This window comes from Dendrobates tinctorius, unplaced genomic scaffold (assembly GCF_039654945.1).
Source record: "Dendrobates tinctorius isolate UK_male_01 unplaced genomic scaffold, ASM3965494v1 ptg000158l, whole genome shotgun sequence".
NCBI lineage: Eukaryota > Metazoa > Chordata > Amphibia > Anura > Dendrobatidae > Dendrobates > Dendrobates tinctorius.
Window position 1 is genome coordinate 9,934,307 of NW_027361825.1, and position 19,457 is coordinate 9,953,763.

The window sequence follows — 19,457 nt, forward strand, 5'->3', positions numbered from 1 at the left end:
GGTACTGTATCACAAGCGGACAGCTCTATACGGTGTATGTATGGAAAAATGTAACTCTCTGTCTATTTTTTTCTGGAGTCACACACAGACGCTGTCTCAGTATGGATTTGACCATAATCCAAACAGCAGGTATACGGTACTGTATCAGAAGAGGACAGCTCTATACGGTGTATGTATGGAAAAATGTAAATCTCAGTCTATTTTTTTCTGGAGTCACACACAGATAGCATGTATTTGTCCGTGATACCAGCCGGTACACGGTAGTGTGTGAGGAGCGTACAACCCCAATACGGTGTGGGAAAAAATGAACGCTCTTTAACTGTTCAGAAAAAAAGAATAAAAGTAGGAGTGCTGTGTAAAAAGCAGTCTGCACAGCAGTGTGCACACAGCAATGCAGCTATCAGGTAGCCTAATAAGGCAGCCTAATATCCAGCGCTGCTGCACACAAATAAATCCTCCCCTGTCACTGCACACTAACTGTACAGCACAATTGCTATCAGCAGAAGCAGTTTCTTTTTTCTTCCCTGCCTATCTGTTTTCTTTCCTGCCTAACACTCTCCCTATTGAGAAGCAGCGGCAGCCAGCAACCTCTCCCTATGCTAAGATCAGCAGAAGTAAAATGGCGGTCAGCGGTCAGGGCTTTTATAGCCACTGTGACACCACACAAAGCAAGCCAATCACTGCAATGCCCTTCTCTAAGATGGTGGTGGCCCCTGCCCATATCATCGCGTTGCCCATAGTGTGCGTCCTTGCTCATTGGCAGAGAAAAGGCACCTGAAAGCATTATGGGAAACGCGACTTTGGCGCTCGGGTCAGCGACCGCATGGCCGACCTCACTCTATGGCCCGACTTTAGCAAAAGTTGGCGACTTTTGAATTTGACCGACCCGTTTCGCTCAACTCTACCCCGCTCTATAGCATTAAAAAAATGTTGTGTGGGTCTCTGAAGGTCGTCTTCCAGGTGGTCAAGGCGTCGGTTGACATCATGGAAAAGTGTGTTTATATGGGCAAAACCACTTTCCAGTCTATCTTCGAGGGCCTTCAGGCCATTCTGGAAGACCGAGCTCAACTGAACAAACTCGGGCGTGAGTGACCTGTCCAAGGCCTTCTGCCACTGGTAGAAAGACCCAAAAAAGCAGTGGCAGAGGACAGAGACAGGGGAACACCTGAAGGATCAGCTGCCTGTTCTCCAGCCTGTGAAGCCTGCCCACTTGCTGCATCGTCTATGACTGGGACTGTTCGGTGGCTGTTCGATGAGGGGCCGCTCCAACCGAAGATGATCCCATTTTGATGGTGCTGCACCGGATTTTGTGTGGAAAAGAAATGAAAACATTACTGCAAAAAAATAACAATTGTAAAAGCGCCAACATATCCTGTGGAATAGAAAAATTCAGATTATGGAATAAAACACAATGGAATACAACACAAAAATACTTATGTTCGCTGAGCAAGCAAAGGCCTCAGGAAAGACAGCATCCTATGGTACTTGTATTTCCTGATCTTTGGAGCAGCACCACTTCGAACTTGGATCTCCTGTCCCAGGTCCTTTTTGAAGCGATCCTTCATCGAACGACAACGGGTTCTGACTTTGTTCACTGTGAAAAAAAAAATGATAATGAACTTGGCACTCAATATTTGCTGAAAATAAATTTCATTTTTATTTTGCATCCACGTGAAGTTTAAATTCTAAATGTTTTCGGTCCAGCATAGCACCTTCATCAGACAATCTCTTAAAGATTACTGGATGCTGTATATGCTTGTAATAAGCTAGATAGCATTATTAGTGAGGCGACTGACTGTTGCTTTTGTTTTCATTATACCCTGTATAGCTTGGCTCTGCCGGCCTGCGGTATATATCAATGTAATTTTGCAGTGCGGGTAATAGGCGACGTACGTCGCTATGGTATTGCACTGGAGTGATAAATCTTCTGGTGTATGTAGCGCTGTAGGTATGGCGACCTCGTCGCTTCTGGTATTGCACTCGGATGCTGTCTCTCTCGGCGTGTGGGTTGTGCCGCTCTCTGTGGGGAGGAGACCATGTTTGTTCACTGTGAAGGGTGACAAAAAAGAAATTGTTAAACAATGCACTTTAGGCTGGGATCACACAACTGTGTGTGATGCGAGAAACTTACAGGAGCTTCTTGCATCACACACGGTTGTGTGATCCCAGCATTACAGGTTCACTGCCACGTTAAACCACATTGCAGTACTTATGAAAATCCTTTTGGACTTGTGGCGTGGCATTGTCCCAGTCATCCATCAGTGATTGGGCCACTTCATTCTACAGCCACCTAATCACCACAGCGTCCGAGTGCTGCTGATCCCAGGTGTCCCACAACGGAACTCGCTTCTCCACCAATGTGATGAGGAGGTCATTGTCAATGGCTTCTTCCTCCCGCTGTGGAGCCTAGAAATGAAAGAAAGACTTTAATGTTGTAAAGATAAAACAATAAAGCCAAAAACAGTCAAGAATAACAAAAAACAGTCAAGAATACTTACATGCCGTCTTCCCACCGGAACTTGGGCCCGAGTCTGCAGCTCCTGCTCATCTGCACTGGAATGGTTCTGTAATAAAAATACATGATTATACCACATGTGTCATATTGACAGTCAATACCAATCAGTAGCAAATGTTCTCACTTCAGTCTCCTGTCCACTCCGTGAGGTTTGCTCTGCACTGGAGGACATTATGAGGAATGCTGCAAGAGAGACAGAAGTGATCACAGACTGCAGGGAGAAAAACAGGTGTACGCATGTCCTTGCGTAGCTATGCGTTCCCATAGAATGTAATGCGTTGTTTTGATGCACTCCATCCGCAAGCGTCCGCATGCATATGGTTGCACATATTTGATGCCTCAAAAAATGCAACATGTTGCATTAGCCACCCCCCGCCGCACACCACGAAATGACACATACGTACTCATCTGCAGGCGAATGCTTGCAAACGCATGTCCCTGTATACACCATGTTAAAGATATGTACGCATGATGCATTCGGATGTATGCGGATGAAACCCTGCGTACACAGAAGCAAATGTGAAACCAGCCTAAGAGGGATAATTTTTGGACCCTTTTGAAAATCTAGCAGTGTGTTTTATAGTTAAATGGGCTTTTGGTTCCTACAGGGTTACCATCCGTTATTAAGCTAAGGTCACTTTGACATTACAAAGACGGTGCTTGCAATAAAGAGCTTAAAATGGGTTTTATACATTTCCAGGAGATCTCAAAATGCTACTTATGTCTTTCTAGAACAATTGCAGGCTTAGCAGTATTTTTATTTGTAGTGAATTGATTTGCTATGAATCAAGTATTTTTTAAATATTCTTGAAACCTGGCGAGTTCGAATTTCAAAAGATTCGATCATTTCTATCAGCGACTCATTACAAATTTATGCTGGGACACATAAACAAAGGGAAGCTTGAGAACCGGTAGGATTTAATGCTTTGACAGATTTAAAAGTAATTCATTCCTTAATCTCTTAATTGACTCAAAAGTAAACTTGTAAAACTACAGTGCGCAGTTACTAAACTTAGAGTTTCTTTAATTGCCACTGACACTCCTACGTCAATGCTGACACTGGGCCACCCATTTTCAGAACAAAACTCAACACATCATATGAATACTATGTAGAAGTCATATAGTTAGAAAAGTAAACAAAATATTTAAGTTCAATATAAGATCAGTGTAGACCTGTAAAAGCAGCCCATGTGACTTCTTTGGGGCTTGTGGGAAAAGAGGGGCTTGCCTAAACCCAATTGCCACTCGGTAGGAGAACTGTGAAGACTGATACTGCATTGGTGTCAAATAAGGGGCTGGAGAACTGGCCACATGGTCATGGAAAAGGCTTGGGATGAGGGGACACAAAAAAATCTCTCCTGACTGTCAATGCCTGACATCTTATCAGAGGGCAAATATTGCTTTCGCTTCCATTCTTTTCTGAATATGAAACTGAATCTAGAAATGATCAAAAAATCTGAGAAACATCCAAATTTATATTATAAATTGTGATAGGATGGCCAAAGGTCACATTTTTAAGAAAATTAAACATTAGAATATCCTCTAGCTTAGAGTTCCATAATATCACTACTCTCACAGTAAAGAATCTTATACATGCTGATAGTTAAGTCTTTGTTTTTTCTAAATGGGGTAGGTGTTTCTTATATTGATCTCCTTGTTAGGTATCTAAATAGATGATTAGATGGATCTCTGTACTAATTCACGCTATACAGTTGTACTCAAAAGTTTGCATACCCCAGCAGAATTTTTGCTTTCTTGACCTTTTTTCAGAGAATATGAATGATAACGCCAAAACTTTTTCTCCACTCATACATAGTGGTTGGGTGAAGCCACTTATTGTCAAACTACTGTGTTTTCTCTTTTTAAATCATAATGACATCCCAAAACATCCAAATGAGCCGGATCAAGAGTTTACATACCCTAGTTCTTAAAAACGTGTATTGCCCCCTCTAAAACCAATGACAGCTTGAAGTCTTTTGTGACAGTTGTGGATGATGTTCTTTATTTTCTCAGATGGTAAAGCTGCCCACTCTTCTTGTAAGAAAGCCTCCAGTTCCTGTAAATTCCTGTGCTGTCTAGCATGAACTGCATGCTTGAGATCTTCCCAGAGTGGCTTAATGATGTTGAGGTCAGGAGGCTGAGATGGCCACTCCAGAACCTTCACTTTGCTCTGCTGTAGCCAATGACAGGTCGACTTGGCTTTGTGTTTTGGATTATTGTCATATTGGAGCATCCAAGTACATCCCATGCGCAGCTTCTAGGCTGATGATTGCAAATTTGCCTCCAGTATTCGCTGATAATGTACTGCATTCATCTTTCCTTCAACTTTGACCAAGTTTCCTGTGCCTTTGTAGCTCACACATCCCAAAAACATCAGCGATCCACCTCCGTGTTTTAAAGTAGGAATGGTGTTCCTTTCATCATAGGCCTTGTTGACCTCTCTCTAAATGTAATGTTTATGGCTGTGGCCAAAAAGTTCAGTTTTGGACTCATCACTTCAAATTACCTTGTTCTAGAAGTTTTGAGGCTTGTCTCTGTGCTGTTTTGCACATTGTAGGCAAGATACTTTGTGGCATTTGCACAGTAATGGTTTTCTTCTGACGACTTGACCATGCAGCCCATTTTTCTTCAAGTGCCTCCTTATTGTGTATCTTGAAACAGCCACATTGCTAGTTTTCAGAGAGTCCAGTATTTCAGCTGATGTTATTTGTGGGTTTTTCTTTGCATCACGAACAATTTTCCTGGCAGTTGTCGACAAATTTTTTTGCTGGTCTACCTGACCGTCGTTTTATTGTTACAGAACCCCTGATTTTCCATTTGTTAATCTCAGTTTAAACACTGCTGACAGGCATTATCCATTCCTTGGATATCTTTTTGTATCCCTTTTGTGGCACCCCTGAGGGTCCAGTCGCCACAGAGGTTCTGCACCTCAGCCAGAGGTGTGGTACCCCACTCTGGGGTAAGGAGGGGGCACTACCAAGGACCCACACACACTAGCACCCAACACAACACCTCTTTAGGCCAAGGAGGAACTAAGTAGAGGGTGTGGGTGGAGGAAGTGGATAGAGTAGGAGAGCTGTCATGGTAACGGGAGTGACAGTTGAAGGAGGAGTCAGAAGGAGTCAGGAGAAGTGAGATGGTGGAAGGGACTGAAGGAGCTCGACCCAGGACTGGAGAGTAGAGTGGAGTGAAGCAGGGGTCCTAGGGACAGGGAAGTGAAGAATCCAGCCATGGCTCCCGAATCCACGCTGATTGTAGTCAGATGGAAGGACCAGGTCACAGTTGGGGACCGGCCCCAGGCTAGTGGAGAGTCTGCAAGACTCAGTTAGCAAACCGGAGGCTGGAGTATCTGTATGTGCGACGGCCAAATCCACACACATTCACTGAAAAGGCAGCCACATAGGATGAAGGGGACCAGGAGATCGTCGCCCGACAGGATCCAAGGCTGCTGGCTTGGGATACTGTGTGTGAGGCACAGGGCAGGAGAGGTGGAAGCAAGCGCAGTGATACGACCAGAGAAAGAACATAAGAAGGGGGTTCTGGCAAAGTGTACCCCAAACTACCTGAGAGTTGACTGGACCACATAGCACCGTGGCTGGGGATTGTAACTTGAAAGACCGTGAGTAAAAGTATGAAGACTGCACCCCGCTGTGTCCTCAGATTTATTTACTGCGTCATTTGCCCTGCACTACATCAGTTACCATCATCTAATATCTTCTATCTGCCCTGGAGCCTAACTCTACCCGTGGAGAGCTGTAATATCTTTGCTGCATCACCAACTACCCCAGTGAATCTGAATAGCAGAGTTGGCCATCTTATTTGCCTAATACCACGGGTGGCATCACAAACTTTCCCCTATAAACTTTCCCCTTTCATTTTATTGCATGCCCAGGGCCACAGACCTGGTCACTGCTGCTGCTGTGACATCCCCTGAAGAACTGACCAGCCCGGTACTGAGTCCCCCGGCCCTAGCGGGCGTCGCAACTTCATGTTTTATACAGTTCAATTACCTTTTCCAATAGATCCATTGACAATTCTTTTGCTTTCCCCAAGACTCACAATCCAGAAATGTCAGTGGCTGGATGAAAGATGCAAGAGTCTGTCTGGATCCCAGAAACTCAGCAAACAGATCTCAGGTGAGGATATTACCTTTAGTAGACAGTCAAACCCATTAGTGTCAACTTCTATGCATGTTATCAGGCCAAAATCACCAGGGTATGTGACATTTTGATCAGGGTCATTTGGATATTTTGGGTTGTTATTATGATTTAAAAAGAGAAAACACAGTAGTTTGACAATAAATGGCTTCACCCAACCACTAACCATGAATGGAGAAATAGTTTTGGTCTTATCATTCATATTCTCTGAGAAAAGGCCAAGAAAGCAAAAATTCTGTTGGGGTATGTAAACTTCTGAGCACAACTGTACATATATATATATATATATATATATATATATATATATATATACTCGCTGAAGAACCCAGCGTTGCCTGGGCATAGTAACCAACTGAGGTTAGTTATAACAAATTATAATGATTACATTGCACATAAAAAACGTGCATCTAATCCTATCCTGTGTGACACTGACTGCTGAACCTTGTATCTAATACTATTCTGTGTGATACTGTCTGCTGAGCCGTGTATCTAATACTATTCTGTGTGATACTGACTGCTGAGCTGTGTATCTAATCCTATCCTGTGTGATACTGCCTGCTGAGCCGTGTATCTATTCCTATCCTGTGTGATACTGACTGCTGAGCTGTGTATCTAATCCTATCCTGTGTGATACTGACTGCTGAGCTGTGTATCTAATCCTATCCTGTGTGATACTGACTGCTGAGCTGTGTATCTAATCCTATCCTGTGTGATACTGACTGCTGAGCCATGTATCTAATCCTATCCTGTGTGATACTGACTGCTGAGCCGTGTATCTAATCCTATCCTGTGTGATACTGGCTGCTGAGCTGTGTATCTAATCCTATCCTGTGTGATACTGCCTGCTGAGCCGTGTATCTATTCCTATCCTGTGTGATACTGGCTGCTGAGCTGTGTATCTAATCCTATCCTGTGTGATACTGACTGCTGAGCTGTGTATCTAATCCTATCCTGTGTGATACAGTCTGCTCAGCTGTGTATCTAATCCTATCCTGTGTGATACAGTCTGCTGAACCATGTATCTAATCCTATCCTGTGTGATACTGACTTCAGAGCTGTGTATCTAATCATATCCTGTGTGATACTGGGCTCCCCCTGCAGTCTGTGTCAGAGGGTGGTCTGTGTTGGCATGGTAATAAATTGTGTTATTTCCAGCTTTACAGAAGGACGATAACACCATAGAAATGATAAGAATAATAGACCTCAGTTATCACAACTGTCTACAAAGAAAACTGTTGCTGATAGCAACCAATCACAGCTCATTTTTCATATTTTATACAGCTCTGGGACAGCATGGCGAGTTTTGAGTGGCGACTTTTGTGTTTTGAATTTTATGTGGCGAGGTTGGTGTATGTGTGGTGAAATGTGTGCTGAGGGTGGTATATGTGTTGAAGCACGTGGTAGTGTGTGGTGCATTTTGTGTGTGTGTTCATATCCCCGTGTGTGGTGAGTATCCCATGTCAGGGCCCCACCTTAGCAACTGCACGGTATATACTGTTTGGTGCCATCGCTCTCATTCTTTAAGTCCCCCTTGTTCACATCTGGCAGCTGTCAATTTGCCTCCAACACTTTTCCTTTCACTTTTTCCCCATTATGTAGATAGGGGCAAAATTGTTTGGTGAAGTGGAACTCGCGGGGTTAAAATTTTGCCTCACAACATACCCTATGACACTCTCGGAGTCCAGACGTGTGACTGTGCTAAATTTTGTGGCTGTAGCTATGACGGTGCAGATGCCAATACATACATACATGTTTTCCCCATTATGTAGATAGGGGCAAAATTGTTTGGTGAATTGAAACGCGCTGAGTTAAAATTTTGCCTCACAACATAGCCTATGACGCTCTCAGGGTCCAGACGTGTGACTGTGCAAAATGTTGTGGCTGTAGCTACGACAGTGCAGATGCCAATACATACATATACTTTTTCCCCATTATGTAGATGGGGCAAAATTGTTTGGTGAATTGGAACATGTGGGGTTAAAATTTCACCTCACAACATAGGCTATGACGCTCTTGGGGTCCAGACGTGTGACTGTGCCAAATTTGTGGCTGTAGCTGCGACAGTGCGGATGCCAATTCCGGATACACATACATACATACATACATAAACACATACATACACACACATTGAGCTTTATATATTAGATATATATTTTTATATACACACACAGCTCTGGCAAAAATTAAGAGCATCAAAACCCTGTCATGTGCAGCCCATTCTCCAGACCTGAACCCCATTAAAAACCTCTGGTATGTAATGAAGAGGATGACGGATAGTCACAAGCCATAAAACAAAGAAGAACTGCTTACATTTGTGCGCCAGAAGCAGTGTGAAAGACTGGTGGAAAGCATGCCAAGACACATGAAAGTTGTTTTTAAAAATCATGGTTATTCCATAAAATATTGATTTCTGAACTCTTCCAGAGTTAAAACATTAGAATTGTTGTTTCTAAATGATTATGAACTTGTTTTTTTTGCATTATTTGAGGTCTGAAAGCACTGTTTTTTTTGTTTTGTTTTTTTAATTTTGACCATTTTTCTTTGTCAGAAAAAACATACAAAATTTATTGCTTGGAAATTCAGAGACATGTTGTCAGAAGTTTATAGACTAAAAGAACAATTTACATTTTACTCAAAAATATACCAATAAAGAGAAAAATGACAAACTGAACATTTGAAAGTGGTTTTGTAATTTTTTCCAGAGCTGTATATATATCTATACACATACTTATACACAGTGGGCACCTCAGGTCAAAAATACCGTTATTGTGAACAGTTATGCTGTAGATAAGCCCCAGATGTAACCTGAAAGATAAGAAAAAGAGTTATATTATACTCACCCGGGCATCTGGTCAGGTCTGATGGGTGTCGCGGTCCGGCGCCTCCCATCTTCTAGTGATGCCATCCTCCTTCTTACTTGTGCCGCTGCTTCAGCGCAGGCTGCTTTATCTGCCCTGTTGAGGGCAGAGTAAAGTACTGCAGTGCGCAGGCACCGGAGCGCTCTGACCTTTCCCGTCGCCTGCGCATTGCAGTACTTTACTCTGCCCTCAACAGGGCAGATACAGTATAGTACGCCTGCGCTGGAGCCGAGGCAGAACTAAGAAGGAGGACGTCATCGCTAGAAGATGGGAGGCGCCGGACCGGACCACGACACCCATCGCACCCGACCACGCCCCCCGGTGAGTATAATCTAACTCGTTTTTCTTATCTTTCAGGTTACATCGGAGGCTTATCTACCGCATTACAGAATGCTGTAGATAAATCCCTGATGGCGGTGCTGGCAGCTGATAGGGGTAAAAATAGGTGACAGATTACCTTTAAGTAAGTTGAAAACGAAATGATTTCTAAAAGGCCTAAAGTTAAAGATGACGCATTTCCTTTGTATTTTAGGTTAAAATATATATATATTTTCATCTTTTATATTTTAAAAATTGCATAAAGGAAAATGGGCCAATGCAAATGTTTAGGCACCCTGCATTCTTTGGACTTCGTAACACCCCCTTTTGCAAGTATCACAGCTTGAAAACGCTTTTTGTAGTCAGCCAAGAGTATTTCAATTTTTGTTTGAGGGATTTTCATCCATTCTTTCTTGGAAAATTCTTCCAGTTCTGTGAGATTTCTGGGTCATCTTGGATGCACTGCTCTTTTGCGGTCTAGCCACAGATTTTCATTGATATTCAGACCAGGAGACTGTGAGAACCACTGTAAAACCTTCATCTTGTGCCTTTTGCGGTCATCTATTTTGGATTTTGACATGTGTTTAGGATCATTATCCATTTGTAGAAGCCAATCTCTTTCCACCTTCAGCTTTTTTACAGATGGTGTTATGTTTGCATCAAGAATTTGCTGAAATTTCATTGAATACATACTTCACTCTACCAGTGAAATGTTCCTCATGCCATTGGCTGCAACACAACCCAAAAGCTAGATTGATCCACCCTAATGCTTAATGGTTTGGCGAGATGTTTTTATCCTGAAATTCTGTGCCGTTTTTCTCCACACGTCCCTGTTAATCACTGTGGCCAAAGAGTCCTATTTTAACCTCATCTGTCCACAGGACTTGTTTCCAAACTGCATCAAGCTTGTTTACACGTTATTTTGCATACTTCTGACACTGAATTTTATGGTGAGGATGCAGGAGAGGATTTATTTTGATGACTCTTCCATTAAGGCCATATCTGTACAGATATATGCTTACATATTAGTGAGGTATATAGTATTTCCTGCTTTGTTTTTGTCTACTACTATCTGCAAACAATTTATGTGGTTACCTGTTTAGGTATACCATTGCATGTATTATTTGTAAACAAAATTTGATATTGGTTTTGTAAATTTTGTATCCCACTATCTCTCTTTGGACTCAGTAGGGTTTACATAGGTGTCTGTGAACACCAGGCATGCGGGGGGGTTCTGATTTATGTCTATATCAATCCTACGAGCAGCTCTCATTGAAATTTTGCTTGGTCTTCCATACCTTATCTTGACCTCCCCTGTTTTTGTTAACTACCCTTTCTTAGTTATATTTTGGAGCTGAGGAAAGGGCAACTTGAAAACAAAACGCATTGCAATCTTCTTATAGCTTTCTCCTGCTATGTGGGCCACTACCATTTTCATTTTCTGAGTGCTAGACAGCTGCTTAGAAGAACCAATGGTTGCTGTTTTTTGGCACAAGATAAGAGGAGGCTGAGCTTTTATAAAGCTGGGACATTTGCATCACCTGGCCTTACCAAATAATAAAAGTAAACAAGCCATAACCCCAACAGGCTAATTAGGATCTGAAACCTTGGTCAAAGTTATCTGAGCACACAAATCTCCAAGGATGCCCACATTTTTGCATCAGCCCATTTTCCTTTTTATAATTTTGAAAATATAAAAGATGAAAATATCATAAATTTGCTTTTTAATTTTTATTTTTTTCTGAATAAATTTGTAAAAGAGGGTTGTTGAGTTTTATTTCAAATAAAGGACTTTACTCTGGCTGTGTCTCTATTAAATTTGACTATGAGGTTAGTAATGGGGATGTCTTAAAGATGCCTCTTATTTGCTAACCCCTGGGCTTGATGTCAGCAGACATAAAACAGCTGACATCAACCCCAAAACTGTTACTCCACTTGCCATCACACCAGGGCAAGTGGGAAGAGCCAGGTAAAGTGCCAGAATTGGTGCATCTAATGCCTTTTCTAGGGCAGCTGCGGGCTGCTATTTTTAGGCCAGGGGGGACAATATTCATGCCCCCTTCCCAGTCTGAGAATACTAGCGCCCAGCTCTATGCTTTAGATTGGCTGGTTATCAAACATGGGGGGACCCCACGCCATTTTTAAAATTACTTATTTAAATACACTGGAGCTGCATCAACTGCTGGGTGTCACGCTGCACTCTGGAAGACCCAGCTGCTGGTAAGTAAGGTGACTTTAGTAAGGTTATCTCAGTCCACAGAGCCTGGTTCTCCGGGGGCATGGTCGCTGTGAACTGAGATAACCTTACTGTAAGGTCATCTGAGTTCATAGCAACGGTTTCTTTTGCTTTGCAAGTGCCAGATTGATGAACAACCGCAAGTCTGGCATTTGGCACTCCAGCATTCATCAGTCCGGTACGTGAGCTACCGTGAGACCTGGTGGCTGTGAACTCAGGTATCCTAAAGCTCACAGCCACTGAGTCTCTCGACAGCGGCAAGGACTGGAAACCTTATTGGAAACTTTGATGGACACTTTAAGGTTACTGGAGTTTATAGCTGCTGAAACATCTGGAGGTTGTGAAATAAGGTTACTTTGGGTGTGCATTTTACTGTACTTGTTAATAAATAAAAAAAACTGAAAAAAACAGTGAGGGGTCCCTCCTATTTTAATAGCCTGCCAGGGGAAAGCGGACAGCTGGGGAATGGCATTATTATTATGGCAAGGGACCATAGTCACTAACATTTTCCAGCCTATTAATATCAGCTCACAGTGGTCTGCATAGCCTCTACTGGTTATTAAAATGGGGATCCTTCCCAAAAAAGGACATGGGATCCCCCTATATTCAATAACCAGCAAAGGCTACACAGAGAGTCTCAGCTCTTCTTACTTGCCCTGGTGCAGTGGCAAGTGGGGTAATGGTTTTGAGGGTGATGTCAGCTGTTTTATGTCTATCAGATCTCCCCATTACTAACTACATAGTCAAATTTAATAAAGGCATAGCCAGAGCAAAGTCCTTTATTTGAAAAAAATATCCCTGATTCTATTTTAACCATTTATTCAGCAAAAATATAAATAAAAAAGCAAACTTATACTCACCTGTTCGCCGATAAACCATATCTCTCATGACGAGGTCCCACTCTGCTATATCTGGATGCATTGCTGAGCGATGGTATGATTTGAACACTCAGCCTGGCAACCACGACACACTGAGAGTGAGAATGAGGCTGCGTGTGACCGACGGTAACTTTAATGATATCACCGCATATCTCATACTCAGCTCAGTGTCATCTGGTTGCCCACAGCAATGCAACTAGATTTAGCAGAGTTAGCGTATTATCAGCGGAAAGGTGAGTCTAACTTTTATTTTTATTTTTACACTAGCTGAAGAGCCCGGCGCTGCCCGGGCATAGTACTTAACTGTGGTTAGTTACAGCAAATCATAATTATCCTCCATCCCATTGTCCCGTGCCCATATACCCATCATACATATCCACGATCCTATAGGCCCGTGCCCATATACCCATCATACATATCCTCCATCGCATAGTCGAGTGCCCATATACCCATCACACATCCTCCATCCCATAGTCCCATGCCCATATACCCATCATACATATTCTCCATCCCATAGTCCCATGCCCATATACCCATCATACATATTCACCATCCCATAGTCGAGTGCCCATATACCCATCACACATCCTCCATCCTATAGTCCCATGCCCATATAGCCATCACACATCATCCATCCCATAGTCCCATGCCCATAGACCCATCATACATATTCGCCATCCCATAGTCGAGTGCCCATATACCCATCACACATCCTTCATCTCATAGTCCCATGCCCATATACCCATCATACATATCTTCCATCCCATAGTCCCGTGCTCATATACCCATCATACATATCTGCCATCCCATAGTCCCATGCCCATATACCAGTCATACATATCCTCCATCCCATAGTCCAGTCCCCATATACCCATCACACATCCTCCATCCCATAGTCCAGTGCCCATATACCCATCACACATCCTCCTTCCCATAGTCAACCATTATGACATCATAATGAGCGGCGGGGCTTGATACGCACACACTGCTTCCCCAGTATGCAAATAGGGGCATTGTGACATCACAATGAGGGGCGGGGCTTGACGCGCACACACTTTTTCCCCCAGTATGTAGATGGGGCAAAATTGTTTGGTGAATTGGAACGCGCGGGGTTAAAATTTCACCTCACAACATAGCTTAGGACGCTCTCGGGGTCCAGAAGTGTGACTGTGCCAAATTTTGTGGCTGTAGCTGCGACGGTGCGGATGCCTATCCCGGACATACAAACATACACACACATACATACACACTTTGAGCTTTATATATTAGACTAGCTGAAGAGCCCGGCGCTGCCCGGGCATAGTAACTAACTGTGGTTAGTTATAGAAAATTATAATTATCCTCCATCAAATAGTCCCGTGCCCATATACCCATCATACATATCCACGATCCCATAGGCCCGTGTCCATATACCCATCATACATATCCTCCATCCCATAGTCGAGTGCCCATATACCCATCACACATCCTCCATCCCATAGTCCCATGCCCATATACCTGTCAAACATATGCTCCATCCCATAGTCCAGTGCCCATATACCCATCACACATCCTCCATCCCATAGTCCCGTGCCCATATACATATCCGCCATCCCATAGTCCCGTGCCCATATACCCGTCATACATATCCTCCATCCCATAGTCCAGTGCCCATATACCTATCACACATCCTCCATCCCATGGTCCCATGCCCATTTACATATCCGCCATCCCATAGTCCCGTGCCCATATACCCATCATACATATCCTCCATCCCATAGTACCGTGCCCATATACATATCCTCCATCCCATAGTCCCGTGTCCATATACCTGTCATACATATCCTCCATCCCATAGTCCGGTGCCCATATACCCATCACACATATCCACCATCCCATAGTCCAGTGCACATATACTCATCACACATCCGTCATTCCATAGTCAACTATTATGACATCATAATGAGCGGCGGCAGGGCTTGCAACCTTTGATGACATCAGCGTCGCCATGGCAACCATTGTGACATCATAATGAGAGGTGGGGCTTGATACGCACACACTGCTTCCCCAGTATGCAAATAGGGGCATTTTGACATCACAATGAGGGGCGGGGCTTGACGCGCACACACTTTTTCCCCCAGTATGTAGATAGGGGCAAAATTGTTTGGTGAATTGGAACGCGCGGGGTTAAAATTTCGCCTCACAACATAGCTTAGGACGCTCTCGGGGTCCAGACGTGTGACTGTGCCAAATTTTGTGTCTGTAGCTGCGACGGTGCGGATGCCTATCCCAGACATACAAACATACACACACACACATACATACACACATACATACACACTTTGAGCTTTATATATTAGATTAATGAATCTGTGAAAGGGGGTTGAGAAGGTTTTTCTTTCCAATTAAACAACTTTTTTCTGTGTGTCTTTATTACTTTTGATTACAAGGTTAGTAATGGGGGCATCTTATAGATGCCTCTCCATTTCCATTTCTAACACATGGGCTGGATGTCAGCTGACATTACAAAGCTGACATCAACCCCAATTTATTACCCCACTGTCCTCCACACCAGGGCATGTGGTAAGAGCTGGGAAAAGCTCCAGAAATGGCGCATCTAATAATTCGCCTTTTCTAGGGTGGCTATGGGCTGCTAATTTTATGCTGGAGATGGCCAATATCCATGGTCCCTTCCCAGACTGAGAATACCAGCCCCTAGATGTCTGATTTAGCTTGGCGGTTTGTTGTCAAAAATGGCTGGCTATTAAAAATGTATTTAAATAATTTTAAAATGTGGAGATCTCTTTAGTCTTGATAACCAGACAAGAAAAAGCTGACAGCTGAGGGCTGCAGCCCGCAGCTGTCAGTTTTACCTGCCCTGGTTGTCAAAAATAGAGGGGACACACAAATTTTTTTTAATTTATTCATTTTTTTGCACAGTGCGCCATGGGACATTGTAACTATGCCAATATTTGACATGAATGTGATGGGACCTAAAGTACAAACAAAGTAAATGCTTGTTAATTGGCTGTGTTGCAGCCTTTCAACAAACTTTTGTTCGGGTCATCATAAACGAGGCCAAGAGCCTCGGAATATCTGTCCACCGACTTGAGTGGCAATGAGTCAGATGGAAATGAGAAGGCCCAGGATTGAGGGTCTCCTTGAAGGAGGGAGACAATAATCCCACCCTCTGTTTCTCACTCCCAGATTACCTTGGATAAAGCCTGATATAGAGCTTAGAGGCTTCCCGAAACACGGCAAATTTGTCCTGACCCCAAAAAACCTATCCGATAGTGCCACTTTGGGTTCTGGTCCAACTCTCTGGTGTGAAGAAACCTTAGATCGTAGGTATGATAGCTCACAAGACAAACCCGGCAGCTGCCTCCCAAGGCTAACGATGGGATCCAGGTCAAGATCAAAAAATGTGAGGCCTGTGAAAATGTCACATTATGAGGGTATTTGGTAAGGAAGGGAGCCTCAAACTGTCCCTGGAACTGGGACCCTAACATCCCTGTTTCGGGAACACTCTTGAAGGTAGAGAGTAGAGATGAGCAAACATCATCAGCTTCCTCCTTATTCGGCAAGCTACAGCACTTACCTAAGAAGCTGCATCAGGAACCCGGATACCTGGAGCGCTTCCAATGATCAGCTGATCGGCATCGCAGCTGTGTGACAGTCACAACACACAGGCTCTCCATGCATGTGTTGTGACTGTCAGACAACCATGACACATGCAGCTGCAGCGCCGAACAGCTCATCATAGGGAGCGCTCCTGGTATCTGGGTTCCTGCTGCAGCTTCTTCGGTAAGCAATGTAGCTTGCTGAATAAGGAGGGAGCTGACGATGTTCGCTCATCTCTAGTAGAGAAGTCCGAGTCTCCGACCTTACTATGCTCCTGTTAATGTCCTAAGCTGTCTTCTCCCTTTCCCTCAGGAGGCCTGGAACAGATATGTTAATGCATAAACATGTTAGACAAACAGGGATAACAAATAACAACTTACATACAAAAACACTCACAAAGGGTAGAGTGGAATAAGTAGAAGGATAGGTAGGTACAAATCAAATGGGAATAGGATAGCAACTATGAACTTCAACTTCTGCACACCAACTCCAGCAAGCCAGGAAGTGAAATTTCACAGACAGGGATGAGAAGGTCTGACCAGGTGTTATAGAGACAGAAAATGAGCAGGTCAGGAGCAGCTGTGAGATGGAGCAGCATGTCTCTAAAAGCAATGTAACTACTGCGCACAGTTGGACAAACTTTGGTGGCTGAGCTTCTTGGAAACCAGCTGTACACAATGTAAAAAAAACCTCTTGTAGCAGAAAAAAACAGCAGATAGTAAAAGCAAGTAAATGCAAATTTGCTTTTTTTATGGTGTCTAAAGCAATTTAATAAAATGAGAGTAATCCTATAATGGCAATGGCATAAAGATAAGATGATGATAATAAAATAACACAATACAGGAAGACCAGCTTTATTTTGTGCATTTAAATATTCCATAACACAAACATGGTAATAAATATAAGCTTCTAGGAAATATACAAATATACAAGTAATGCTCAGCATATTTATCATATAATATAATAGAAATAGAAAAATATATAGAAACCTCAAGGTGCTGTACGACCTGGCATACAGCATAGTAAAACAATGTATATATACAGTACATGGATACAGCTTGTTATGTGTAGTTAATTATGGAAAAAAGGGTTTCCACCATAGCTGAAGTAGTTATAAGTTCTTGTCTACACATATAATACAAAATCATCAATACTGAAATCAATCATACTGTTTCATTGAAAGAACTTTCTAGGGTATGCTCAATAGTCTTCACATAGGTGTCATTTATCTATGGCAACGTGTTTCTGTATTTTTACTTGTGGTGTTGCCCCTGATGGGATTGCCTGTATTGTAGGTACCGATCTCCTCTTGGGGCCGATGGTCTTCTCTGATGTTCTATTCCTTTTTCAAGGTCTGCAGGAAAGGATAGACGCGTAGAATTTAACCAACCGTAATGAGTGAAATATCCTGGATAACTGGTCACAGCGTATGTGGTAGTGGAACGGAAACAGGCCAAAATCTGCAAGAAGAAGCATAGTCATATCACATCTGCATTAAACATGAATTAAATTTGTTCAATTGAGTAGCTGGACAGCACACCTTCATCAACATCGTTGCCCGGGTACCGCACATCCGCCTCTATTCAAAAGAATGGGAGTGGATCTGTAGTATCTTACTGCTACCACCATACAGTTAACCGAGTTGTGCAGCTTGGCTCCGCAACTAAGCACATCCTGCAATAGCTGTCACAACTGATCTGCCAGGATGCTGGGCATTGCACTGCAACCACTTATCCTGAGGATAGGTCATCAATATAAAAGTATTGGACAACCCCTTTTACCCCTTCACGAAATATAATGTATATTCCTGTCATAAGTGGTGTCCCTGACTTTCCCCACACAATTAACCATCATGTGCATTTAACAGCCGCAGGTGGATTGGAGCTCCACTGGCGGCTATAAAGCAGTTAAATCCTGCTGTCAATCTCTGACAGTGGGATTTAATACATGCCACCAGGAAGTGCACAATTCAGCCGCCCATCAATGCCCTTATCACATGATCGTGATGGGTGTTCATGACAGCAGGGGTCTGCTGATGACCCTTGCACCTGTAATTATGATCTTCCTATGAACGCAAGCCATAAGAGATTATATTTTCTGCTATACATAGAAGTGCTGAAGCCCTATGTATAGCACAGGCGATTGGTTGATCACAGCTTCAAGTCTCCTAAAGGGGCTATTACATAAAGTAAAAAGCGAGAAAAAAAGCTTTAAATAATATGAAAAGAATAAAAAAAAACACAAAAGTTAAATTCACCCCACATTAAAAATAAAACAATTACAAAAAATATATATACACATATTTGGTATCGCTGCATTTGGAAAAGTCTGATCTATCAAAATCTTAAATAAATTAATCCAATTGGTAAACAGCGTAATAAAAAAAAATAAATAGATCGAAACACTAGAATTTGTTTTTTTGGCTGCTGTAACAATGAAATGCAATAAGAAGCAATCAAAACATTGTATCTACCTCAAAATGGCATCAATAAAAACATCATCTCAGGGCAGATAAAATAAGCCCTCACCCGACACCAGATCACGAAAAATGGAAATAGTAGGGGTCTTAGAAATGGCGACAAATGGAAAAACGTTTTTGATACAAATTTTTAAAATTGTTTTCACCACTTAAATAAAAAAAATAACTAAACATGTTTGGTATCTGTGTACTTGTACTTACTTGGAAAATCCTACTGCCAGGTCAGCCTAATCATATAGTGAACATGGTAAAGAAAAAAAGAAAAAAAAATTGTGAAATTGCACTTTTTTGCAATTTCACAGCATTTGGAATTTTTTTTCTGTTTTCCAGTACACTATGTGGTAAAATGACTCGTGCCATTCAAAAGTACAACTCGTCCCTCAAAAAATAAGCCTTCATTTGGTTATACTGAATGA

At 42.7% G+C, this 19,457-nt stretch overlaps 1 protein-coding gene across 1 annotated transcript in view; it reads right to left on the reverse strand.

Moving 5' to 3' along the window:
• Window positions 1–2,280: 2,280 nt before the first annotated feature.
• LOC141052183 (uncharacterized) overlaps window positions 2,281–19,457 on the reverse strand; it is a 43,980-nt gene continuing 26,803 nt past the window's right edge. Inside the window, exons 5-6 of the mRNA XM_073549406.1 lie at window positions 2,499–2,564; window positions 2,281–2,406 (exon numbers count right to left, since the gene is read on the reverse strand). Coding sequence (XP_073405507.1) covers window positions 2,281–2,406; window positions 2,499–2,564 — 192 coding nt within the window. The remainder of the gene's footprint in view (window positions 2,407–2,498; window positions 2,565–19,457) is intronic.